This window comes from Netta rufina (assembly GCF_964035555.1).
Source record: "Netta rufina genome assembly, chromosome: 2".
Taxonomy (NCBI): domain Eukaryota; kingdom Metazoa; phylum Chordata; class Aves; order Anseriformes; family Anatidae; genus Netta; species Netta rufina.
In genome coordinates this window covers 20,990,529-21,016,973 of record NC_140124.1, presented here as the reverse complement: position 1 = coordinate 21,016,973, position 26,445 = coordinate 20,990,529, and the positions used below count along the sequence as shown (strand labels likewise).

The following is a 26,445-nucleotide window of genomic DNA, read 5'->3' as shown; positions in this document are numbered from 1 at the left end:
AGATATATATAATCCATGGAATTATAGAATAATTTATGAGTTAGGTTATACCAGTTTCCTTGTTGAGATAGTTGGAGAAATTTAATGATTAGCTATGCTTACTCTGTTTATGTTTATGTTTATTTTTTTATTTTTATTTTTTGGTACTCTATATGTAATTCTGTGTTAATTCTAAACATTTAATATTGTTATTCATAAGAATTCACATTTTATGTCCATCTTTATGGTATTTTTAAATAGTTTTTCTACTGGGAAAAAATGAGGACCTTTAAAATGGGTCCTATGATTAAAGTACAGGATTAGGTTGTATGTTTAAAAGTAGCAAATACACCAGAAATGACTAACTTTGATAATTTTTGCCAGCCGCCCATGCACCCTGAGATCATCAAGGAAGGTGCTGGCAGCTGTTTGTGTTAAGAGAGGATGGCATTTATGTCTCTTGTTAAATCCTTGATTGACGCAAACTGCCTAAATCTCTTTAGGAAGAAACAAGCACTGTGAGGCATGTTGGGATGGGTGGGCAGGAGACTTCTCTCATACACAGAGCAGTGCCAGGACAAATGTGTGTCGTATGTTGCCTGCATGTATCTGAGGTGTTTTGCTGAAGGAGATGTCTGAGGAGTTGCAATCAATCCACTGTACACTGCCTTGGCCAAGCAGGCTGGATGGCTTGTGCAAGGGAGTAAACTTTGGCTCTAAAGGATTTCTTAAAATGTGATTGTACCTGAATTTGCTTACACAGTAAGATAAGGAGTAAGTTGTAAAAATGACAACTGAAATGGAAAATTATTTTTTTCTGATCTCTGTAGGAATTTCCTTTGATGGATCAATGATCCCAGGAAATTTGTTGTTTCTGAATGGCATTGAAGCATTGTGCTTTCTTTAAGTAAGCTGACCGTGTGCAAAGGGGAAAAACTGAAATCACATTTCTTAACAGCAAGAATATCTTTCTGTTTCTGTTTAAAGATAATGGATCATGACCCAAAGTGATACCTGGCTCTTGTCACTCTTTTGTGCATCCTTCCTCACTGAGGGGTGGGCTTGCCAGCTCAGCAATCTGTCAGCAAGGGGAGAGGATGGCTCTGAACACCTCCGTCAGAAGGGACCTGTCAAAAACATCCCACAAAGCAGATGTAAAACAAAGATGTTAGAGATGCAGCAGCTTCCAAATGAACCTGAGTTTTCCAAGTACTTAAATGTTTTATATTCTCCATTGCAAATTAGTTATTTTTTGTCTGGTTTTATCTAATTGATTTACTATTGAAGTAATTTCACAAGTAGCTAGTCTGTCTTTAGTGGACAGGATTTCATAAGAAAACAAGGATTAAGATATATATTAAAGTGAATTATGTTGCCTGAAAGATCTCTGGAGAGGTTTCAGGTATTTAACAGAACAGGTCTGGTACTGTCAGTTAGTGCTTCTCCTTTCTCTTTGGTTAGTTTCTTACTGCCTGGGTGTTTTGAGAAAGTAGGATCTGGAGATGAGGTTTCCTTGCAGGGTTTTGTTTGTCTGGCTGGCTTTTGTGGAGTACCAATATAGAAAAATAATAAGAAAAAGTAAAACACTACTGGAAGGAAAATAAAATTAATTAGTAAATAAAAATTCAAAATACAATGCGAACAGCAAGAGATGCAGAGAGAGAAGAGGATGATGTGAGTGAGTGACAGAAGATGGAAGCAGAGAGAAGACAGAGAAAGGAATTAATCCAGAGTTGAAGGTGAGCTGTTAAACCAGCTTGAGTAACAGCTGCTATTGAAAACATGTGACATTAGAAATAAGCAGTTGTCATTTTAATCAGAAGTAATCTGAATGATCTAATTCTTAAAAAATCATTTTAAGACTTACAGATATTTGTTTGAGGTGATGTGGTTGAGAACTTAATGTTTTGAGATGTACCAAACTGAGATTTGGGATTCTAATAATAAGCTACCACTGAATAACAGTTCTGTAAAAAAAATAAATAAAAATCTGTAACTCGGGGTTCAGTGTTGTAACTCAGGGCTCACTGTTGTCAGACACCATGAAACTGAACTTCTGCTTTCCTGCACTGCCAGTAGCATGTGCAGAGTGCATGGAAAACAACACAACACAAACGAGTGCTTCATATCTGATTTCTATCTACTATCAATGAAAGAAAATGTAACTCAAAATTCAAAACCAATATTTAGATAAGTATTTATTTAGTTAAATTCTCAGTAGGTATTTCCAAACATCTACTGAAGATGTCTTCAGTGTCTATTGAAATCAAAAAGTTGAATTCCCTATTTCTTTCCCATCCAGGAGCTGAAAAAAGGGGGTCTCTCCAACCCCTTCTGCCTCAGCTTGGAGGCAGGCAGAAGATTTTGGATGGGCAGAAGGGTACAGAGCATGCCGCAGCCTCACAAAGGCTCAGGGATGCAGAGTGATGTGATTTTCAGACTTTTCTGTGTCTCTCTCAAGCCTATGAATTTTCTCCAGAAAGAATAAGTGTAGAAGATAGCTGCTAGTTATCTATATATTTTTTTTTCTATGTATTTTTCTTTTTGCTTAGTCCTTTGTTTCAGATTCAAAAATGTTTCTGTAGGAAAATGTGTTCTTTTAAATACCCTTGTGTTTTACTTTATTCTCTTTTCTTCCTTAATCCCTTTCCCTTCTTTTATTTCTTTTACACAAGTAGCTTAATTGCATTTAGAATTCACAGCATTTCTTTTCTAGAGAGTACACCTCTACATCAGGAGTAAAACCTGGAATATCTGTTTTGTACCAGAAATAGCAAATGGAAATTACATTTTTGTTGTTTGTGTTTGTTTGTTTTTTTCTTTTTCTAGAAGCTTCTTTCTAGCAGCCTCTTGTCTAAATGTTGCCCAGCAATCCTGCGGCATTCACCAGATCTGGGACACAAAATCATTCTCTTAATTCCCGCCTCTGATTACTTTCTGCTTCTGACTGTGCTCTGGAGCTGATGCACGCAGATTTAGTAGGTTTGATTTGCTGCACCACTGAAACCTTTTATCGGCCAAGAATAATAAAATAAAATTAAACAACAAAAAGCCTGTTCTCTCAGCAAATTGCAGACTCAGAGCAGCCCTGTGTTGAGGGGTGCAGTTACCTGCTTTGCAGGTCCACTGGTGGCCAGCAGCTTCCCCTCCAGGAGAAAGCATGGTCATCTGGAAGCCTCAAAACTTGAAATCCTGTCCAGGTGACTCAAAGGCAATGTATGCCTTTATTTGTATTATAACATAGTGATCTGAATATTGACTGTGTTTACAAGGGGAATTAAACTATGTGTGGAAAGGTGAGAAAGGGAACAGTGATTGGCAAGTGTCAGTGTCACAAGAGGTTCATGGAAATAACACCAATTACAATGAAATGTGTTCATTTTTTTTTTTTTTTGATTGTTTTGTGTCTTTTGTTTCTTTGTTTGTTTGTTTTTTTGTAAGGTGCCTGCGAGTGTAGCAGATGTGTGTGGTAACCCAGGCCTTAAACCACCATCACCTGCATTAAACTAACCAGGCATCTAAACATCAGTGCTGTGTCCAGCACAGTTTGGTTTTCTAAATCTCTTTCCACACACTTTACCAAAGCTTTATAGAATTAATTAACTGAACTGAGTTAAGGTGGACAGGGAAGAAGATTCAGAAGGAAAACACTGGGATAGCAGCGGTGCTCAAATCAGAGGGGAGGTTTCCCAGGCTGTGAGAGCAGTGTGAGGTGCTCAGTGCACAGCTGCTGGCCTCCCCTGCCTCCTGAGGCTGGCTGCCAGAGATGGAGGGCAGTCTCTGAGGAGAAGGCAGGGAGGTTCACCAGAAAGGCAGGTGTCTGGGCTGATGTTGTGCAGTGCCAGCTGGAAGGAAAGCTCTAGACAAACAGGTGAGGTTATAAAATGAAAATACTCCAGTTGGCTTAGGATCGATGGTGAAACGATCATCTGAGTGCACCTTAAAATATATTTGTGGCCATAAATGAGGCTTTGCTTTGCCTTTAGGAGTTGCTGAAGCTGTCTGGCACTCAGGCTGCTTCGGTCCTCGAGAGAGGAGGAGCATCAGGCACAGGTTCCTGCCACAGCTCGACCATTGTTGAGTTGTCAGAGTGGTCCCCGGTGTGTGGTTGGCCTGGGCTACCCTGCAGTCTTCCAGACAGCTCTTTGGCATCATCTGTGAGGCAGCACAGGCCAGGTAGTATTTCTGTGAGGCAGTTTGGCTTCAGCCATCCTCTTCTGAAGGGAAAGAGCATTAGTTTAATACCATGGACTTTGCAACTCCAAGCCAGTTGGCTTTGGTTTGAGAGAATGGTTCAGGCACATTGGATTTATTGGTCTCCAGCATGAGGAGCCAGAAGTAGTGTCCTATATTGTAGTCACTGATTTATCTTCTGGGGCCTTGTAAGTGTGCTGCTGACTGCTAGGAGTGGATCAGGAGCTGAAGGAGCCAGGAGAAAAGTCCTGGTCTTCCTCCAGCCCTTGGAGGTCCCCTCATGTTCATTGAGAAAGTGCGACTGTTTTCACCCTTCTATAAATGACAGGCATTTGCATGGTAGAGATTACATTTTAGCAATCACTTGTAAGTCATGTTGTGCTTGATATTTTACAGAGCAGCAGCTTTTTTTGCTGTGTAATTTTCTTGGTTTACTCTATAGCTACTCTGAAATGCATTACCTAATTCCACTGTGTTTAAAAAAATAAGACTCTTTTGGTTAGATTGTTTTCCATATTCTTCTGCTTTTTAAAAATAATACTTTCTGCAGATATGTTGTGTACTGAAAGTGAAACTTTTCAAACAAAATACCAAAATTGGCTATATAACAATGTTTAATAGGAAGTGCAGTGTCTACTATTACTTCTGGTTACAGGCAAAATCAGGTTTAAAGCAGGGTATGTTATGTCCTTGGCTCTTGGAGAATATTAAGGAAGTAATCATGGGAAATAAATGGACTGAATTATATTAGGAGGGAAAATAAAATAACACTATCAGCTGAAGTCTCTATTTGCAGAGATAATGTAACCTTCTGAGCAGCTCCTGCTGTTGTGGGCTGTCCCTCTGCAGCTTGGTTCGTTGTGGAAAGCACTGTTTAATGCTCCAGGGAAAACTCCTTCCCATAACCTGGTATTTGACATGACTACCATTCGTATTGACCCATGTAGTTTAATAGAAATGCATACTAGTTCCTTGAATGTCCTTTTTAGTTTGTTTGGTTTTGCCCTCCTGTGTACAGTCATCTAAAGGGATTGCTCTAATACAACAAAAGGTGGCTTGTGGCTTTTTATTTTACCAGAGGGACAGGTAATTCAGTCCTTGATCACAAAACCAGAACCAGAGTTAAAAAAGAAAACATAAAAGCAATGAAAAGGAAACTTTAAGTATATTTAACACCAGCCTCCTTTCCTGGAATTCATTCAAGATTTTGCAGAGGCATCTCAGTCCTAAAGCCTTAGGGGCAGCTTAGCACCACTGAACGTCCTGGGAGCTAAGTTTCAAATTACCCTTTAAGCTAATTTTGGAAGCTGGAAAACTCCTTTTCTGTGCTTCTTCTTTTCTTCTTTCTTTTTTCCTTTTTTTTTTTTTTTTTTTTTTTTTTTTCCCCTCATCAATGTAATTTAGCATTTGACATAAAATAAGCTCTACCAAGTTAGACAAAGGACTTACCTTGCGGTTTCCAACAGTAGGCAGTAGGAGAAATACAAAGAAATAAAAGCACAAAGCAAGCATCTAGTGATGCCCTTCCACAGTACAGTTTATTCCCCATGAAATATGGCAGAACTGGAATGGTGGTACTATTAAGTTAGGTACTACTAAAGATTTATTTCATGTGTACTCAGTGGTTCTCTATGCATTTGTATTGCAAGAACATGTTCACCTGGTTTTTGGGTTAATTTCTGTCATTTGTATGTTATTTACTCAAGAGAAATATAGTTTCTGAACTTTCACTGCAGATGGTTGTGATGCCTCAAGGTCTTTCCTGTGCTGTTCTGTGGGACTGATCAAAATGCAACAGTAAGAACACTTCTGCCTTGAGGAGTTTATCTGCATCTAAATTCTGTTTTATCCATTAATTACCACCTTTATTCTACTGTAAAAAAGCTTTCAACAATTTGAAAGATTGCAACACTTTGAAGATTGTTATAGTGCTGTGAAATCACTTATCAAAAGAAGTATTCTATGTACCTACTGAATTTCTGGTTCCTCAATCCTTTCCTTTCCTCTCATGCAGAGACTGTGATAAACTGTGCAAAAGAGGGATTTCAGCACTCTAAATGCCAGCTTTAACAACTTTCCCTTGATCCTATGTCGGTTTGAGGACTTGGCTATCCTGAGACAGAGGAGGTGCGATTTGTTCAACTGAAAGATGCTTCTGATCTTGTTTCCATATAAAACTTGCTATGCAGCAGAGGGGAAAACTGCAGGAAAGTCCTGACAATCTGGATAGACGTGGTCATATTGAAAGTGAGTGACATATTGTGCATATCTTACAAAGATGTCAGGCCTTTGTAGGGGGGTCTCTCACAGCTATCAATTACTTTGATGCAGTAGTAAATAGGGAAAAAATGGGAAAAATTACCCCTTCATCCTCCGGTGCTGGTACATTGTGAAGATAAATTCTTTTTGAAGATATGGTAGTGATGAGCATCTCAGAAAATTCAAAGAACAAGTTAACAGTCTTCAGAACAATAAAAGAGGCCTGGGGCCCAAACACTGAGGAGAACAAAGAGAGAAAAAAAAATATATATATATATATAAAGTAGCAGTTCAGTAAACATTCTCTGCACTGAAAAGTTTAGGAGTTGTCCGGAAATCAAAATATGATTAGGTAGGTGAGGAAAAGAGAATTCAATTAAAGCTGACCGAATGGTTAATTGCTTTATTTTGCAGTCTCACTAATCTTCTTTCAAAGTTAGCTCTGTGTATAATATATTTTAGCTTAACCTTGGTGTGAATGTTTTTTGTCATTCTTTTCCCACTTTAAAATGAAAACAAACAAAAAAAAACATTAGACTGTTTATTATTATTAAAAGGAATGTTATTTGTTGTTGTTGTTGTTTTCTGTGTTACTTTCTGTTTTCTTGATCCTATTTGTATGTCTTAATTGGCAAGTAATTGCTTTCCTAATCCGGATAAGTAGTGTTGAGCTGTGAACTGCAAAGTCACAGTCTTTTAGATTGATATGTGGAGACTCTGCTATTGGAGCAATGTCTGAGAAGGATCAATGAATATTCTGAACTGCCAGATGAATTAGCTATAACTCCTATTGGTATAGAAAGATAATCTCAGATATCTGTGGGCTGTAGCATTTCATGATAAATGTTTCTTCAACAGAGAATGTGAAATACCTGAAATAGAAGGAAATAGATAGGAGTGTGAATAATCCACTCTTAATGCATTGATAAAAAAAAATAAAAATAATTTAGAAATAATTTGTCTTTAGTCACTTCAAGGAATTGTACTCTTTTTCTCAAGAAACTCTCAGAGGACGTAATCTGAAGACTGTTCTCTGATTCACAGTAACCAGTGCATACTACTAGATAGTAGTTCTGGCATATCTAACTACTCAGAGAGACTAAATCAACAATACTTTTCTGCAATAGGAATACTGAATTCTTCAGAAGGACCTAGTGGTAATCTTGCTAATATTTTATTGTTTGTGTAGTTACCTAGTTACCACGATTCATATAGATATCCTTTTGTGATATTTTTATTGCTGGTAGGAAAAAAAAAAAAAAAAAAAAAGTAGCAACTTAACAAGAAATTATAATTGCTCTTTACTTCGGGGAAAAGTATGATTAATAAGAAAGATTATAACAGTTCACCATGCTTCTTCATTACATTTAGCTGAACTGTCTATTTTATGAAGAATTTTCACTGATTTATAGCAATCCCTTCCAACTTATATTCACATATTCACAACTGCATAACGTGGGCTATGCTATGGTAGTTTAGCTTTTATACCTTAGCATTAGGTAGCCCCTGAGCAAAAACACAAATTAGTCTAGAATTTGTACAGTACAGGGAATAATGTAGGAGAAGCGTACTGACCTTGGACCTTTTCCCTCCCAGTAGTTCCAGAAGCAGCAATAATGATCTGCTGTGTTTTTTATCCCCTGTTCAGAGATGGACATGAACTTGTTGAGCACAGAAATAAAAAATACACTGGAATACATTAAAGATATAGAAGATTGCATTATTTATTTCATTATTTTTTGGGAGAATATGTACTATATTTTCAGTTGAACTGAATTGTGTATCAGCTCTACTTTTCTGAAACACATGCTTCTGTTAAACAGAAATGAATTTATACATGCAGAAATTGTGTCTGTTTGAACTTGCAAAGTAGAAAAGGGCCCCAGATGTTACAGTTATGTAAGGGCCTAATCTAAAGCCAAGCAAAGAGCGCCTCGTGAGCTTCATATCATGCCAATAAGAATGTTTTCGGGAGAATTAACATCAAAGGAGATTTCAGTGAGCTGACATTGTCCATAGCTATTGTAAATGTAAAATCAAAATGTGTGCATGGACAGTGTGCCTTTATTCACTGTGGCTGGAGTTAAATTTATACTTTAGTGGGGGAAATGTGACATGACTTACCTTTAATATAAACATGCTTCATTTAGATGTTAAGTACAACTGTCTGTTTCTTAAAGCTTTTTTTTATTTTTTTTTTATTTTTTGTATATACTTTGGTAAAACTTACAATTTCTGTTTTTAAAATTGGAAGAAAAGGAGAAACAGAAGAATCCACGTTTATATCAGATTTAGACATATGGATTGACAAGTTACCAGGCTTTATCTAGTCATGTATTTTTCCATCAGCAAATGCCAGATAACATAATCCTTTATGAGGCAGTATTACAATAAATTCTCTTAATTTGTTTGCCATATGCTAAGAGTGCCCACATGTCTACATATAGATCAGTTGATGATGAGAAAAATTACTCATATTTCTAAAGTTTTATTACTTCTGAGATATTGCCTATTGTGATCTCTAGCAACTCGTTATCTGGTTTGTCAACAAGGATTTTTTTAGATAGGTATTCATTTTCAGCTTGGGGCAGAAAGAGTCCAAATACATCATTTTATCAATTAAAGAAGTAAAATAAAAATAGTACAATAAAATAAAATCAGACATCCACTAATGAGTTTCTTTTAGACTGAGTATTTAGGCTTTCAGTGCTTCTACTGACTTGTTTGGTCTATAATCCAAACATATAGTAAAATTTCATAAGGTTGTATTTAAAATTGATAGAAAGTTCTGATGAAAACACTGTGTAAATAGACAATATTGATATTTATTGTTAAAGCTACTTCTCTTCTCCATGAGTGCCATACAGGATTAAACAATAAAGGAAAATAGTAGTCATTGGATGAATTGTGTCCCTATTCTATTAATAAAGACCTTACATTTTTCTGTAAGTGACTGAGGATCACTCACTTTTGTTCTAAGGCACTTTAATTAATTTGTCAGGAAATGCACAGCACACAGCTTTTAATAGACCTGGTACTTCCCAGGTGACAATTCACCCTCTTCGGCAAGAAAGGGCAGAAGTCAGCTGGCATTTTTCCTCTCTAGTTTTGTTACAATCTGTTGCTCAGAAGTTTTTTTTTTTTTTTTTTTTTGTTTTTTTTTTTTTTTTTGTTTTTTTTTTTTTTAAGTATTTCCTATTCTGTGTCTAGAAGATTTAGGGAGATTAGGGAGATTTTGAAACTTTATGATCAGTACCAGGGAATTTCTTTGTTACTTTGTCTACAGTTTAAGTTATCTTTTTACTGTGTTTTCTAGTACAAAGTTCTTATGTTTCAGTATTGTGATGCTGAAATTTGCCATAATTACAGCCTGGTCTTGAAAGCTTGGTTTTGGTGTTCTGTAAAATCTGCTGAAGGACAGAAAGTACGCCTCTGGAATCAGGGCTGCCCTGTACTAAATGTGATATTCCAGCTGGGACTATGATTGTGTATTCAGAACAGTTCTGATTTGCCCCAAAGTATTTCTGTCCCACAGCATGTGTTTAAACTCTTTAAGGATGTTGATTTTGCCAAAAAGCTAGCTCAGTAATTGTACTTAAAAAAAAACAAACAAACAAACAAACAAACAAAAAAAAACTTTATAACTTTATTAATATAGTATTGCATCAGAAATTGCTATACTTCTCACAGCCTTCTAAAATTGTAGCTTGGAGTTTTCTGTTTGGTTCCTCTGAAAAACAGTAGTGGTTTCAACATTTCCAGTTTAATAATGCAGCCTAGAAGTGCCTCCTGGAAGTCAAATTAAATTATACAAGCATTTGTTGATCTTCTGCGTATTTGTTATGTTTTCCTGAATCAATTTCACGTAAATAGAAGTATCTATTTCATGAGAAATAAATCTTTGGCTATCATATATATATGATAGGTCTCTGCTGATTTAATTCTACTGTTTTAATTTAATTTGCCATCTCAACATCTAAGATGAATATTGGCATCTGAAACTGTGGTAAGATTTTAACAATCTTCCCAGACTCTACCTTCCAAAAAACAACAAATGAGTAATCGTGTATAAACTAAAAACCAGATCTAGCTTCAGTGAGTTCGAATTTTTAATAATGTGGTATGCAGCTGTTGTAAATAATAAATAAATAAATAAATCACATCTACAGTGATTTTTGTTGGGGGAAAGTAAAGAGGATAACTTTATATTGACCTTGGTACACCTTAGAAGTGACTGTATAAAAATATATGTAGAAACCAATTAATATAAATGGAAATCATTCTGAAGTCCTTATCTCTCTATATATCTATATCTTATCTATATCTATATCTACATCTATATCTATATCTATCTATCTACCTATATATATATGCTTTGATTCTTGTAGTGAGAGAAGTAGGTGTCCCTCTCCAACTACCTTAGACTTTATAGAGTCTCCTTACAAAGTCAGTATTATGGGTTTGGCCTTTGGAAATGCAAAATGTTTTCAGCTCTCACAGACCAGTTTTGACTTGATGAGACTTTGCTTCACATACTAAAAGTCTGTCTCCAAGTACAATCAGAAGAGATTGCCTGGCTCACTGAGCAGCTGGAGCCCTCCAAAATGGTTGTGCTTCTGCTACTCTCAGGAGTCGCTGCCTTGTCATTTATTGTCTTGGTGGTAGCAGGGGCAGAAAGCTGGCTCCCTGCAGTTCTTTGTTCATACCTGTTGCTCCCTGTACCTTATTCCTCTTTGCTACACCTTTGGAAGCCTCTGAATAAATACAGACATTTATTCTTCTTTCTTCTTATTTACATTTACCCTATACTCTTAATTTAAGCTGGTTGACCCTAATCCTGCAAACTCTTAAACGCATTAAGGGCCAATAATGGCATGTATGGAAGTTTTCCTGACACTTTGAGTGGACCAGCTAATGCATGGAAGTACTAGAATATGGATGTGGTAATATTTTATTTTATTTTATTTTATTTTATTTTATTTTATTTTATTTTATTTTATTTCATTTTATTTTATTTTATTTTATTTTATTTTATTTTATTTTTATTTTTTGGAATGGTAGCTTTTATAAGCAACCATAGTTGAGGTTCATTAAAATGTATCATCTGCTTAATTGTAGTCAAGCTTAATTTTCCTTTTACTTGGGAGATTTCCCACCTGACTTGAGATTTCCAACCTGACATACTAGTGCCTAAAATCTCTGTTCAGAAAGGGGAGAAAAAAAGTAAAAAAAAAATCCATATCCACAAACATAAATAAATCTGATTATCTGTTTTTCACATTCAGACACTTCTCCGTGAGTTGTTTATTACTGCATAGCTAGTTGTTGGACGTTAACAGGAGTCCATGTGCGCTGCAAGGCATGCATCTGAGATTAATAAAACGTTGTATTACTCCAGCAAGCGTGCAGGCTTCTTTCCTAAAGCGTCAGACGTTGCTGGGAGCACAGAGCCCTCCCACTCCTACTTGTTAATTGCTGGTGACGGGTTCTCTGCTGAGCTGTAACCTAACATAGGAACTGAATCAGATCAACAGCTGAGAGAAATCTCCAACAAAGAGTATCACTTTGTATAGGCAAAAGCTTGGCATTTTAAACCAGGCCTTAGGAGGAGAAGAAACTCAAATGTTGGTTAATGCAGGCTGATTTGCTGGAGTTTTTGCCAGTTTGTTGCTCTGTTTTGGAGATTTCGCTCCTGGAGGAAGTGTTGCTGCTGCTGGAAGGGCTGGCCCACTTGGAGCAAGCCTGACATGCTCGACAGACGCCTGATGGCTCCTCAAGCTAAGCACGTTATGCTGGGGGTAAGCATATGCTGAAGGAGTGCAGGCCAGATGCTGGGGAGAGCTTTAATTTTAATATGAAGTGTACAGGCTGGCTAACAAATTAACTTAATTGCAATTAAATTGTTTCACTTTGCTCTCATCTAGCCAATAAATAGTGTTTAAAAATGTGCCTGCCATACAGTGGAAGTCCAAATTATACTTTTGAGCTTGTTTTTTTTTTTTTTTTTCTCTTTTTAAACAGGTACTAAATTGCTGTCTTTCTGAAAAACTACAACTACTGGAGTTGAGCAGAAGTGAAAGCCTGGCTGCTGCTGCGAGCGCTTCTGCCTGTAACCCTGTTAACCATAGCTGAAATGAAGTAGCTTGCTGTTTGTCCTGTGCTCTTAGGATTGCGCTAAACGATTGTTTTCTCCTCAATTTGAGAGCAATGGGACTCTCTGCTGGCAGTACTTTGAAGTACATTCTCTGGACAGGCACAAGTGTTATGCTCTGATATTTCTGCTTTGGGTTGGGTTGTACAGCTGTCACAAGTGTCGGTTTGGCAGCATCTTCCCAGGTGTGTGTCCCTAGTGCCAGGGAATGATACCAGCAGGTATCCCAGCACCAGCAGTGCTTCTGAAATAAATTATAAATGGACAACAAATATGTTTTAAAAATTGTAATTGGGTGTGCATGGTTTTCCTTTTTGTGCCATAGGAAACAGAGGATGGAGATTTAAAATAGTAGAAATAACGTATTTCTGTAATAGTAAAAACAAACTTTAGCCAAATGCTTGGATCAAAAACTTGCTATATGAGAGATTTGAATATGGTTGCAGTGAAGAAGTATACCAGAGGCATGATGGTCACTTTTCAGAGTTATTCCAACAAAGCTCAGGGACAGTGCCTTGTGTAACAGCTGTGCTGCATCTCTCTTCCTGATGGAAAACAACTCTGAATTGTTCCTTTCTCTGGATTATTTGGGGATCTCCAAGTGGAAAGCGGAGTGATTATTGCTAACTTCCCTTCTGTCCACCCATGGACAACTGCTCTTCACTCAGGATCTAAATCCACACCTATGTTTGGGGGACAGAGGGGACTAATTCATCAGTGGGTTTTATAGGCATGTCGTGATGTAGGAAGGTATACAACTGTTGTCTACAGCTACGCAGAACTGTTTTTGGCATAGATGTTCAGGATAGTGGAAATCAGCTATTACACTTGTAACTGTACCTGCCTTTTGCATCTTCTAATATTATTAACATAGTTAAATGCTTAATTCTTTAGGTCTTAATATATCTTTTCCAATCACTTCTTAAAAATTGTGATGAATGAGTGTCTTTTGGCATTCTCCTACAATCCCAGTACAGTTACAAATGGAGAAAATCTGGGAGATTAATTCTGTATGGCAGCATGAAGCAGTCTTGAGCTCTACCTGGCACCATCATAGAGGTGCTGGTGGAAGGAGGAGAGCCACTGCTTGAAAGGGCGAGGGGGCCCAGGGGGCTATGCTGTGGATGTACAGGACTTGTGTAGCAAGAAAGCTGGATAGGTAAAACGGAAGACAGGTGGAAAGGAATGAAACTTGACTAAAGCAATTCATCAACATTCATCGTGCGGATTTCAACTTCATGGCAGACCCTTATTAAGGAGAATGGACTGGGGAAAGGAAGAAAAAAAAAAAAAAAAGAGGCAGTTTTATCTGTGCAGCTTAATCTGCGTTTCTGAACATTTGGTCAACCCTTCTTTCAAAATGACAGTTGAGGACTCTTCTTTTCCTGTTCCCTCAGTTTTTCTCCTAGTTTTTGGATATGTTTTGAGAGGGAGTGGACTGTTTAGCTTGGCTGATATGAATTTTGGCTATAGTCACTCATTGTTCAGAAGCATTTTATAGAAAACTGTGCTGGCGAATTAGCTTCTTTTCAGCAGTAACAGTCTGCAAACACTACATAACTGAAAAATGTATTGTTTAGGTGGATAAGTAGAAATCAATGGGAGGATTGGGAAGATTAAAAGATACAGCCTGATTTCTCTTTCATATTTTTGACATGTATAATTAAGTACAGTGACTACTGGTGATAGTCTCTTAATGACAGATGTCCCTTGTAACAAGTTAACCACTGAGGTATTCTAGTCAAAATGTTACAATAAGATAAAATAATACTTATTGCATAACCACTGACATGTTTTCACCACCAACACAGTCCTTGTGACACAAAATTCTACAATATGGAAAGTTCTGTAACTGCCAGAAACTGTAAGCACATCAGGCGCAGTAATTCCTTATGGTCTGCTGAGGCTGTCATTGCATCGCGGGTGAGGTGAGGACACAGTGAAGTGATATCCTGACTTTTGTCAATTTATCCCAATATTCCTGAATTTGTTTTCAGCATCAGTGGTGTATGAAATTTCTGCTGCTGTTTTTAGTTCAAATTGTAATGAACAAGCCTGGAAATTCATAAAATCAAACAGGTTAGTTTTGTTATTTTCTTACTAGGATGGACAGTGCAGAAATGCAGAATAAAAAGGGTGTGAAAGAAGGGGAGGTAAAGGGCCTTTAAACTTCCATTACATTAAGGTTTACATTTAAACCTCAATGTTTACATTACATTGAGGTTACATTTACATTACCCAGTGGCTGTTGAGCCACTGGGCTGCTCTCTTGTAAAGTGATTTTTTGCTATGAGATAAAATGCAGAAGATATAATTGTGAAAACAGGTTTTCTAGTTACATATGCACATGTGATTTTTGCAGTCTCTTTATTACTGATCCCTACAATCCAATCCAAATGTAAAATTTACATTTTTACGTAAAGAAATACGTAAAGTACGGTATTTCTTTACGTATTTTAATGCTCCACTGTTTCTGTGCATGCACTGCATGAAACCATGCTTACATTATGCTTGCAACTGCTTAATAACAGCAATCAATGTTCTGAGAAAAGAGTATAAAAAAAGTATATTTGTTTACATTGTTGCTCATGCAGCATTTTACATTTAAACAAGCTTCTGAGTATTAAAGCGTATGGACAGTCTTTGTGTAACAGCTCTGAATTTTAGGTTGGTTCCCTATAACAAGATTTATGCGATCCCACTTTCCATCTGTTAGTTGTGCTTCTCTGTAACTTCAGTCCAATGGCCAATTTAAATAAGTCTTACAGAAGTCTCAGAGTTACTGAGACCTTCTTGGGGGACTGGCTGAAGCTGCTAAAGCTATTTGCTCCACATGCCAGTGTTTAAGTCAAGGCTCTCTCTGGGGGTCTTCTGGCATCTAAAAGATAGCATCCTGCCAGCTGATTAGCACAAACTAATTTAACTCCAGAGTAGCTAAACCAAATGCTGCGTCTTGTTCAACCAGTAACTCATGGAAAGAGAAGTGAAGTTTGGTGAGGGGAGGGGAACTGAGTGTGCAGAGCATGTGGTGTGTAGGGAAATGAGAGCGAGCTAAAGGTATTGTGGAGGTGTGAGTGGGAAACCAGGCTTCATTACTTCTGCTGTTCACAAAACAACTTGTTTTTCTGCAGCTCGTCATTAATGATACATTGCATTTTGCAGTCTTTTAATGGATTTTTTTTTTCTCTGAATCGTTTGAGGCTGCTGAAAAGATGCTGACAGATTGACAAGTTAGAATACTCGTTGCTTAAAAATTATTAATTTGACAGTAAACTAAATTTGTAGACTATTAGTATCAGAAAATCATTTTTTAAGATATGATAACAATTCTTGGTAAAAGTTAAATTTCCTTTTGAATGGGCTTGTTCTTATCCAGGTGTGTCATTGGTAGGACTTGCTCCCATTGCGATAGTTTTCACTCAGCATCTTCTCAGTCTGACAAAGTCCTCAGTAAAGTAAGCATCATCATTTCCATGCAATTTGTACTTGGTCAAAGCTTTTCTTTGCAAATTTGTGAGACCCAGACATGCATAGGCTTTGTTTTTCACCTTATGAAGAGACTATGATTTTGCTTACTTAAGCACCACTCAGTAGCTATGTTTCATTTGAAAAATTTTGGTGGTTTCTCTTTGTCATATCCACATACACTTTATTATTATATGATAATAAAATAGGCATATATTTCCTTTTTTTTCCTTTCTAATATCGTAACAATGGAAAAAAAATGGATTTGAAAGAGTAATCTCGTCAGTATTTGCTCTCTAAAAACTAATAGATTGTAATATAAGGTATTCAAAAATGTAAGATTTGAAGTCTAAGTATTGCTTTTCAACGTTATTTCCAGCTCATCTTGGAAGCAGGATCACTGTGTACAAGGAATGAGTTACCAATGTGCTTAATTAGGTAACAGTTTCAGGAGCTCATGCTACAGTGGAATGCTATAAAAGTCAATTTCAAGCTAAGCACTTTGAGAACTTTCTGCCAGATTTCAAGTAAATTGGTGAGTTCCCAGAACATTGCGATATTTCTGGCTTTCATATTTTCTGGCTGGATATTTTCTGTTAAGAAAATATGAGCAGCTTCTATTGCTGTGCTTTCAAATGAGTCTCAGCTTTGTTATAATTTGTATAGACTTCGTGTAACTAGCAGCATAATTGCAGAAATCTTTTGTTTCAGGTGGAGAAGCTTAAGGTTTCTGAAGTGAACTGCTTGAGAGAATCTTTTTCTTAAGTTTTAAAAGCAACTCTGCATTGATGCTGGCTTAGTGTAAATCCATTATTCAGGTCATCTCATGCCCAACATGATAAACTCCTTAGGTTCAGTTTTGTGATGATAGGAGAGGAGAAATTAATGTAGCTTGGGATTAAAATAATGTTTTTATAGGTTACTACCATATTAAGATAAACAATTATGTATTTGATTAGAATCTTATGATATTCACTTTTTGTTGTCATTGTAGTAAATCAATTGTTTAGTAAACTTTTTGTACTCAGTAGGAGTTTCTTGGTGACTGCAGAAGTCGTCACCAAACTCACCTTAGTGTCACATATCTGAACCTGAAAAATGTGTGGAGATGTCTGCTGAAACACCAGAAGGTTCACCTTTAAAAGACCAGCTGAGGTGTACAAAGTTCAAAAGCCTCTCTCAGAGGATCATGACCTTGCAGTCTCAGGTTAAGAAGGCAAACCCAGTAGAGAAATATAGTTTGAGGTACACATTTTGAATTCTCAGCAATGACAACACTGAAGAACCAGGATGTTTGAAGCACTTATTTAATCAATGTTAACTGTGAATTGTAGCAACAGGGAATTAAAAAAATGTACAAACCAGAAAATTGTAGTTTAAAAATCACAAATTTATTCTGATCTAAAAGAATATAACTGACTTGGAAACAATATATATATTTTCAGTGTAGGAGAGAAAAGACTCTGGAACCCTATCCCTTATATTCAGGATCTAACACTTTTACTCCCTGCCAATGAGATTTCTGTTAATTAGGGTGGACAGGGCAGCAGGACTGCAAGTATATTACCTGCTGCATTTCATCAGGGGAGTTCTGAAAATGCCTTTCTCACATATTGCATTAAATCTGTGCATGGTATAACTTAACTATTCAAATTATCTCCATTACCTTACTAACTTCTCGCTTCACTTAGCAGACTGCTTCTTCTGACTGTTTTCACCGCAACACACTGAGAGTTATAGTTACTGCTCCTATTAGCCAGGGTTATGCTTCTGGCTCCCTGCTCATTAAACTGAAGTATGTTTCTGCAGTGCCAGGGTGACATTCATACTCAGAGGTGCGAGAGGTCATTACAACAGCACATATGCTGCCTAAATTCCACTTAATTCCTATTCTGAGCTCTGAAGTGGGTCTCAAGTGATACATAGTCCTTTCTGCCGAGCAGAGCTTTTCCAGCTTTTGCATTGCACCAGAACTCATTTCACTGGAACTCGTTAAATTGTACAAACCAGTTCTCACAAAAATTAAACATAATTAATAACGCTTCTAGGGGTGCCAAAAATGCAGGCACCAGAAATATTACAAATGTAGTAAAAATTAGGAATGGGAACTGAGATTTGAAGACATGATGAGGCCAAAGAAACCACATTTGGTGAGAATCAATAACTTAAATTGATGGAAATATGGAATGATGGCTTGTGCCAAAAATGAATAAACAAAAGCAAATTGAGCCAAAATGCCTTCTGTGGCCTGCTGTTATAGCTCTGCTAATCAGATATGCTTTCGCTTCTGAAATAAGAACAGAATGCAGAGTTATCAATAGCTCAAGTTTTACATGGACTTTTATAAATATGACTTTAAGGTATGATTGGGTTTGGTATATGAATTAGTGCCTCATTTTAAAAAACAAAACAGTTTTAAAGGACCCAGCACTTGGACTGTTCCACTGTGAAATATCACTTGATAAATGAATGTCCTGAGGACCCAGAGGACAACCTCTAACTTTAGCATAATTTTCAGGATGTGGAGATGTGGCAGAGGTAGTTAATATCCATGGCAGTTCATGGTGGCTTCTGTACAAGGCTACAAGCCGAAGGGATTCCCACAGTCGCTTCTCAGTCACTAGTGCTGGGAGGTCAGTGTTTGGTGATCATCAAGTTGCCTGAGGCACTTGAAATATAGTGCGCACCCATGAGCAGACATGTTCCATATATGAGAGTTGAAAGCCTCTCACTGGGAATAAATCCCAGTTTTAATTTAATGTAGCATTTGATGTAGCAGATCACCAGCATGTACTGGTGACTTTAAAGAGTTAAATTGCTATTTTTTCAGTGGAAATCTGTATTTTCTAAGGAACATTAGCCATCACAGGCTATTTTTTCCAAGTTGTATAGATTTTATATATTTTACTTCAAAGATTGGTTCTTATTATTGCTGTTCTTGTGCTCCAAAGCATATACATTTCTCTTCTTGCAATTATTTTTTTCCCCAGCCTCATAAAGCTCTGAGAAAGGTTACAGCTGTTTCAGAAATGTTTGGCTACACTTTGAGTTGCACGTGTCTTAGACCAGGAAGGGCATGTTGACCACTTGACTTGCTCCTCAAGTTTGTATCCCCATTCTCTATGCTTCACTGCTGCAAGAGTGAAAGAATATGATATTCCCCATGACTGCACTATATTAAAACAAACAGACAAAACCATACAAATAAATCTTGCCCACACATGGGAACAATCACCTGTGGACCAATCTTTCACCTTCATAACACCTCTCCAATATCAGGGTGATGCAGAGGACCTATAATAAACTAAAATGGTACCAAAACTTTGCTATGTTCCTCCTGACTCTCATTGCAAGTTGGGTTAAATGTTTTAGTATTTGACTGCAAGAATGACAGCCACATGTAGCTTGTTATTTCTGTGACACTTTGAGAACATGCTCATGTTATCTTCTAATGCAGGAGGAGATAGCATGTGCCCTGAATGTATGTATATTTGCAAGATGAGAAGTCTAGTCTGCTGTTAATGTTATCACTGCTGTAGCCTGAAATAGAAAACTGCAGGCAGATTGGATTGTGTTAGAGAATGGTAACCATAATAACCAATAACAATCTGCAAATGATAAGCAGCTTCAGTGTTTAAAAATAAAATTGAAATGGCTTTCCAATAGTTCCATGGGCATACTTTCAAACTTTATTATTCATCAATTGTAAGGTTGTTATGAGGATCTAAGATGTGACAATAATCTTAAAGAGGTCTTTAATTATGGCATCTTCATTTAGTTGCCATTGTTTAGTAATATACCTGAATGAAATAGTATCTCATCAAATAAAATGTTACTTATCAACACTTTTTCAGATGTACACCATATGTAGAACATTAAAAATATCCTATGTAGTGTATGGACTTTTATGTAAGGAGTGAACTTTAAATTTATGTATATGTAATACAATACACTGAAAAGAAATACAAAGTCTTCTGGATTTGAATGCAGAGCATCTCTGTGGTTTGGAGTTTGCATCATATTCTGGGATGCTGCCCAACACTTCTGAAATGAAAATCTAAGAAAAAACAATATCCAGTGAACCTTTTAATTGATTTAAACTATGTATTTTCAGGAGGTGCTTTAAAAAGAAAGGAAGGTGTTATCCAAGAGAACTGGAAGAAGAGGTCTGTGTCAAGTTGTCCTCCCCTCCCACCATAATTTACAGATAGGAACATTTAGCAGGGGCTGAATTATATACTGGTAGTGAAAGGATATGAGCCTTCGTGCAGCAGCGTGGTTCTCTGACCAATTCTAACTCTTCTGGGTTAGTTTGCTTCCAGTCTCCTTTGCTGAGAGAGTCCGATCTACTTCCATAAAGTACTCAGATATTTCTTAGAACATAGTCTCATTTGCTTGTTGCTTTAACTACTGGAACACTGATTGCTTTGGTAGTTCATTCAAGAAGTAACTGGCTATAGGAGTTGAAGAAGACCCATTCTTCAAAACATTCCTAAGGACAGGAACACACAGGCTTCAGTTTCTTTTGGTAGCTCTTTCATGGATCAATAACACTTCTGGAGATGCAATTGGGCACAGTTTATGCCAATGTAAATGCAGTGCCCACAGTTTTAGTGAGCACCATAGGAGAAAATGAATGGGACAGCTAAATTGCTAAATTTCATTGGAAAAAATGAAAAAATTACTTGCTAATTATCGTTTTCCAATTTAAGTAGCACTGTTAAACACCTATGTAGTATTGATGCAGGAGAGGATAGTTTGGAAGGCAGGTAATTGAAGAGAAATAGCTCTTGTTCTTCAGTCTTGTATGTGAAAGGGAATGAATTTTCTGGAGTTTTCTGCCACAGGTAAATGAAAAATGAAAATAGGAACATTGCCAACATTCCCTTAAGCACGAAGCACTCCTTGTGTTTACAAGAAAATTCTTATTGCTAGCTGTGCAAAAGAAAGTTACAAGCTATTGATGCTCTTCACTGGGATTTGAATGTGAATCTGAATTAGGTAAGAGGGAGTCAATTGCTTTCCATTAGAGTTCTTGAAGGAAAAAATAGTTGTTACTACTGGATGCAAGTTGAAAGATTTGTGTTTATCAAGGAGCGTCTGTTTAGTCTATTAACCTTGACAACCGTGTCAGCAGTTTTTTCTGTTTGTTTTCCCAAAGGCACTATGTTGAAGTAGTATGATATACAAGGTTATTTATAGTGGAGACGATTCATAGCTATGCTTAAAAGACATGGGTCAGAGTTTAAATACTGGAGTTGAATGCTGTCCTAGACAATTTGAAAAGTCATTATGTTTAATCTTTCAAAAGTAAAATCAAGGGGTGGAATCAATAACATCTCAGCATGAACTAGATTTTATTTATTTTTTTTTTAATATATACAAGTTTGTTATGGTTTCACAGGTTTCTTGAGGTAGGAAGGCACCTCTTGAGATAAGCTAGTCCAATTGCCTGCCTGGAGCAAGGTCAGCTAGGGCTGGTTGCCCAAGATCAGATCCAGGCAGCTTCTGAGTATTTCCAAAGATGGAGACTCCACAACCTCTCCAGACAACCTGTTCTAGTGCTCAGTCACACTTACAGTAAGAGGAAAAATATAATATTTTTTTTCCTGGTGTTGCATCTGAATTTCTTGTATTTTAATCTGCACCCATTGCTTCTTGCCCTGTCACTGGGAATCACTGAGAAGAGTCTGGCTCTGTCTTTTTTTACTCCTTCCCATTAGGGATTATACACATGAATAGATTTGTATGAAAGGAACAAAATTTACAAAAACAAACAGAGCAAACAGTCCACATTCATTGACACACCTATGGTTTAGATTGCTTACCTTTATTAACAGATGTTTCATATTGCTACTGCTGTCCTTGATTCCATGGATGAGTAAGGACTACTCTACAAGTAACTGAACACATTAGAACACTTAAGAGATAATTTCTTTTATTCTTGTGATTTACTCATCATTTCAGACTATAGTCTTGACTCTCATGGCCAAGCCTTCAGGTAGCTTGTTTTTCTTTAGTCTGAAGGCTGAATCTTAAGGTGCAGTCTGAATCAAGTTGTGTTTGTTTTCCTGTGTAGCTCTTTGTCACACATACTTAAAAGCATGTGTCATGCTGGAAGGTACCAGTGGAAGAGAGGAGTAATTCCACACTGTGGCAGACTCTTTTGCTTTGTTTCCACATTCTTTCTTTGCAGAGCTGTTGTTTGTTTGCAGAACTGTCCTTTTGTCACTCTGTGTTTATTCCAGCTCCATTGATATCTTAAACTTGCTTTCTTGCTGAATTCTCTATCCTATAGGATTTTAGGTAGTCCCTAATTGGTTGATCAGGCAGTTCTCCTCGGGCATCCCAGTTCTGGGTCAGCATCTTTCTGAGCTGCTCCACGGTATTCCCCTGTTCCCTGGTTATCCTAGCCTGGCTTTAGGCTAGTCAGCTAGCTATGCAGGTCTTTCCAAATCCTATTGGATTCCATGCCCTACCTTGAACACTTTTATCAGTCAATCTTCATATGTCTGCTGGCCTAGCTTTTAGTGTGTCCTTCCTGTAGGGCACGCTGCTTACTTTCCTAGTTCTGCACTTTTTTTTTTTCTTTTTTTACCTTCCCATTCCCACTACTGCTGCTGTCCCATCACTGCCTGATTCCCATTTCCAACCCACTCCTCTCTCTGCCATTTCCACTTCTGTGTTTACTCTTTCTACACTGATCCTGAGATTTTTCATCTGTACTGCCTTGTGGCAAGGATCAGTACTGGAGAGACACTGTCCTTCAAGTGCTGTCCAGTCCCATGCTACACTGAGCCACCAGAGAAGGGATGCACAGAGAAAATCCACTGCTGTCACTTAGCCATGGACTAGGAGTGGAGGCCATTCACATGTTGTTATAAGTTTAAACATCCTCAACAGGGGTGACATTTTTGCAGACTTTAACTCTTGAACCATAAAAGCTATATACAGACTTGCTTTCTGGAGCCCTAAGATAGACTTGGGTACCTGTCATGATGTTTCAGTTCAAGAGAGCAATGAGCAATTCAGCTTATTTACCGTCCAAGCTGCCAGACTCTGGCTGCTTGTACTGTCGGTAGTGAGAATTGCTTGTGACATGTAAGTCACTTATGGTGACAGTCTGAATAAAGCCCTTAGTCTCTGCTGAGTGTATGTGAACTGTAATCCCCCCTGCCCCCTGATTTCATATTCATGCCCTAAGTACAGGAGCTGATGAAACTGTTCAGAAAAAGATCACCACAATTGTTTAATACATGGAGAGCAATATGCTTTCCTTATTCTTGATAGTAGGAACACTTGTGACAGTTCTGTTGGTTTTTTTTTTTTTTTTTTCTGTGTTTATTTGGTTTTTGTTGTTCTGTTTTGTTTTGTTTTGTTTTTCAATTGCTTATAAGAGCTGTATGAGACAAGTAAAGTAATAGGCGATGACACTACCTTTGCCTAGTATTGACAGGTGTGGTTTCACATTAAGAAGCTGTGCAGTAAAGCTGAGACAATTATGTTCAAATTAATAAGCGTATGTAACCATGCTCTTTCAGCATCAGTAGTGGCAACTGTCTTGGATGAGTGATAATTGCATTCTGTTAACAGTGTTTTATAGCTGTTATTTACCTTGATGCAGGAATGGTGCATGTTTTGTTTATTTGTGGCAACACGATATTATGATATTCCTTGTTTGAAGCATAATTCGCAATTGATATAATGTGAAGTGACCAGTTTGGCTGACAGATTAAACTACTGCTATTTTGTAAACATATGGCTGGAGGATAGTGAAAGGAAAGAAAATTAATATCTTTTGATCTCTAATTTGCTCTTTCCAAGAGTACCTAGCTTGGTTTTAACTCTGCATTTGAATATATACACTAACTTAAATCATAATTTATGAATCATGTCACATACAGTCAACAGAGGCCCAAAGGTCTGTTTTGACAGCGAAGGCAGATTGAGAGAAGAGTATTGTAACTCATGCAAAGAAACTGAGATAGTCAAGATCTGTTTAAAATAAGCAGGGGGCTGGGGGAGGAAGAATGGGGAAGATGTCTACACCATACTTGAAGTGCATCATTTGGTGTTTTTCTTAGGGAAGAGCTCTGGTCCTCTTTTCTATGTGGAAGACAAAGAAGTTAAGCAAGACAAACTGTTTTTCAGTGCTGTGTGTGTTCATGGTGTCTTATCATGGTACATTGTGTGTTACACTCATATAATAGATATATATATATGGGTAAGTATACACACACATCTATTTTCTTCAGGTATTACATGCTCACAACACTAGTAATTTTTCCTAGAGCTTATGTATAGTCCTGAGTACAGGATATAATGCCAGCAGCACTATGAGCTCTAAGGAAGAGCTCATATCAGAGGGTTGAGCAGGGAGGATATGGGTTTCCTAGTGCTGCTTTAAAGCTGTTACTCGATGCCAACTGGTGGCCTCTTCCCAGCTGTGGAGGTCAGCCTCTAACAGTGGGCAATTCCGTATACCTGACTTATTTTGTATTCCTAAACCAGTTTTAATGAGATACATTTTTAAAGTGCTGTTTTAGTATGATATTTGGAATGCTGGCAGTGAATCAGTCTCCGAGGACTTTTAGTCTCTGGTGTTTTACCCTGCTCTTTGGCTGCTTCTCCCCTTTCTTGCCTGCCTTTCCTCGGGCATTCCTCTCTACCTGGTTTGGAGCTAGGGCAGGAGCCAGGTGTGGCCTCAGGTGTCCCTGCCACGGGCAGCAGGGATCGCTGGAGCCACGTCCTGTACCAGGAGGGTGCTGGGCACAGGTTGTCTGGTACCTGAGTGCCATCATGCTACAGAGATTAAGTTGCACCACGCTTCTCTAGCAGAGCAATCTGGGATTAATCAGCAGAAGGAAGCGATGGAGTGAAACATAGCAACGGAAAACAATCCTGGAGTGATTTTTTTTTTTTTTTTTTATGAGAGAAACAGCGGGACAGATACCTCCCAGGCTTTCTGCAGAGCCTTCAGAGGACTCAGAGCAACCTTTAGGTGAGCTCGGGAATCCAGACCCGATTTCCACCTCCTGCGACTTCAAGCAGTCGCTGTGGCTCACAGGGCGATTCGCTTCACTTCGCTTCACTTCGCTTTGCTTCACTTCGTCTCTCTCCCCCCTGCCGCGGCCGCCCCGCCGCCATCTCCCCGAGGGCTCTGCCCTCACCACAGCGGGGCCCGGGGGGCTCTGCCCCTCCACAGGCCGCAGCCGCGGAGCCAGTCGGCGCCTGACAGGCGGCAGGAGTTCGCCGGGCCGCCCCGGTCCCGATCCCGATCGCGATCCGGGTCCCGGTCCTGATCCCGATCCCGGCCCCCGGCGCCGCGGGGCTCCGGGCAGCGCCTCCCCGGCCGCTCGCAGCGAGGAGCTGCAGCTGCGCGGCGGCACAGGCAGGGGCAGCGAGGGGCAGAGCCCGCCTGGCTGAGGCGGAGAAGTTGGAGATGCAGCCGGAGCCGGTGCCGTAGGCGGTCGGGGCGGCCGGGAAGGGGTAGCGATGTACCTTTTTGGCAGCGAGGAATACGAAGCGGTAAGAGAACGCGTGGATTTTCTTCTTAAGGTTTCTTGTAACGCTGGATTTACCGGGCAGCTTTGAAATTCTGCTGGTGCTCTGCTTTCTGTGGTTGGACTTAGTACTCGCCAGTTTGCTTTGCAAAGTGGCATTGCTCTGCAAGTCCTTCAAGTAGCGAGGTAGCTAAAACTGAATTTCCTTTCCTTGTCACGTTTATTGATGCTGAAAATACCAAAATACTGGCTGTTATGAGGCTAGCCAGACTTTGGGCTGCATTTCCAGATAATTGAGAATTCTTCTCAGACTTTGCACTCTAGATGGACTACAAGTAGGTTGCAGAGCTGACCTTAATTGTATATTTGTGGGAGCGTTGCCAAGCCATTTCTTTTGTCCAGTTCATAACATGCCATTGTAATGTAATGTTACGTCCATCATAAGAGCTAGCTTAACAAAAACCCACAGCACACCCGTGTTAAGATCTGACGCTGTTTTTACTCCAGCATTAGTGTAAAATGACACTTTAAATTAGTTGGTGATGTAAGAGGAGATGAGAAGAAAACCGCAAATAACTCCGCATTGTTGCATAGCATTGGTATCTGACATAAAAGTTGCAGTTTTGCAGCCTGAGGCTCAAGCGCTGTGTTGTAAGCGGCGTGGATGGATTCTTCCACCCCCACACAACTCGTGACCAAGGCACGACCTGAGGAGCTATGGAGAAAAATAATGAGACCAAAGGAATTGTTTATGAACTTTGCTATAGGAAAGCAAAGCAAATTTTGCATGTTAAAAAGCGGCACATTCTTTGCATACAACTTGCAGTTGCAAATGTTTTGTTTTGATTATTGAAATTGTTCTTTGAAGTATGAAAGCGCCTTTTATGGCGTTCT

General features: G+C 38.4%; 1 protein-coding gene across 6 annotated transcripts in view; it reads left to right on the top strand.

The window, feature by feature from the left end:
• CACNB2 (calcium voltage-gated channel auxiliary subunit beta 2) overlaps window positions 1-26,445 on the top strand; it is a gene marked incomplete at both ends in the record, with an annotated part of 240,035 nt that overhangs the window by 113,484 nt on the left and 100,106 nt on the right. The window contains one exon of one of the 6 annotated variants that reach the window (XM_084281290.1): window positions 12,180-12,230. The exons of the other annotated variants lie outside the window; for them this stretch is intronic. Coding sequence (XP_084137416.1) covers window positions 12,180-12,230 — 51 coding nt within the window. Of the gene's footprint in view, window positions 1-12,179; window positions 12,231-26,445 lie in introns of those variants that run through there. 6 annotated transcript variants of the gene reach the window in all.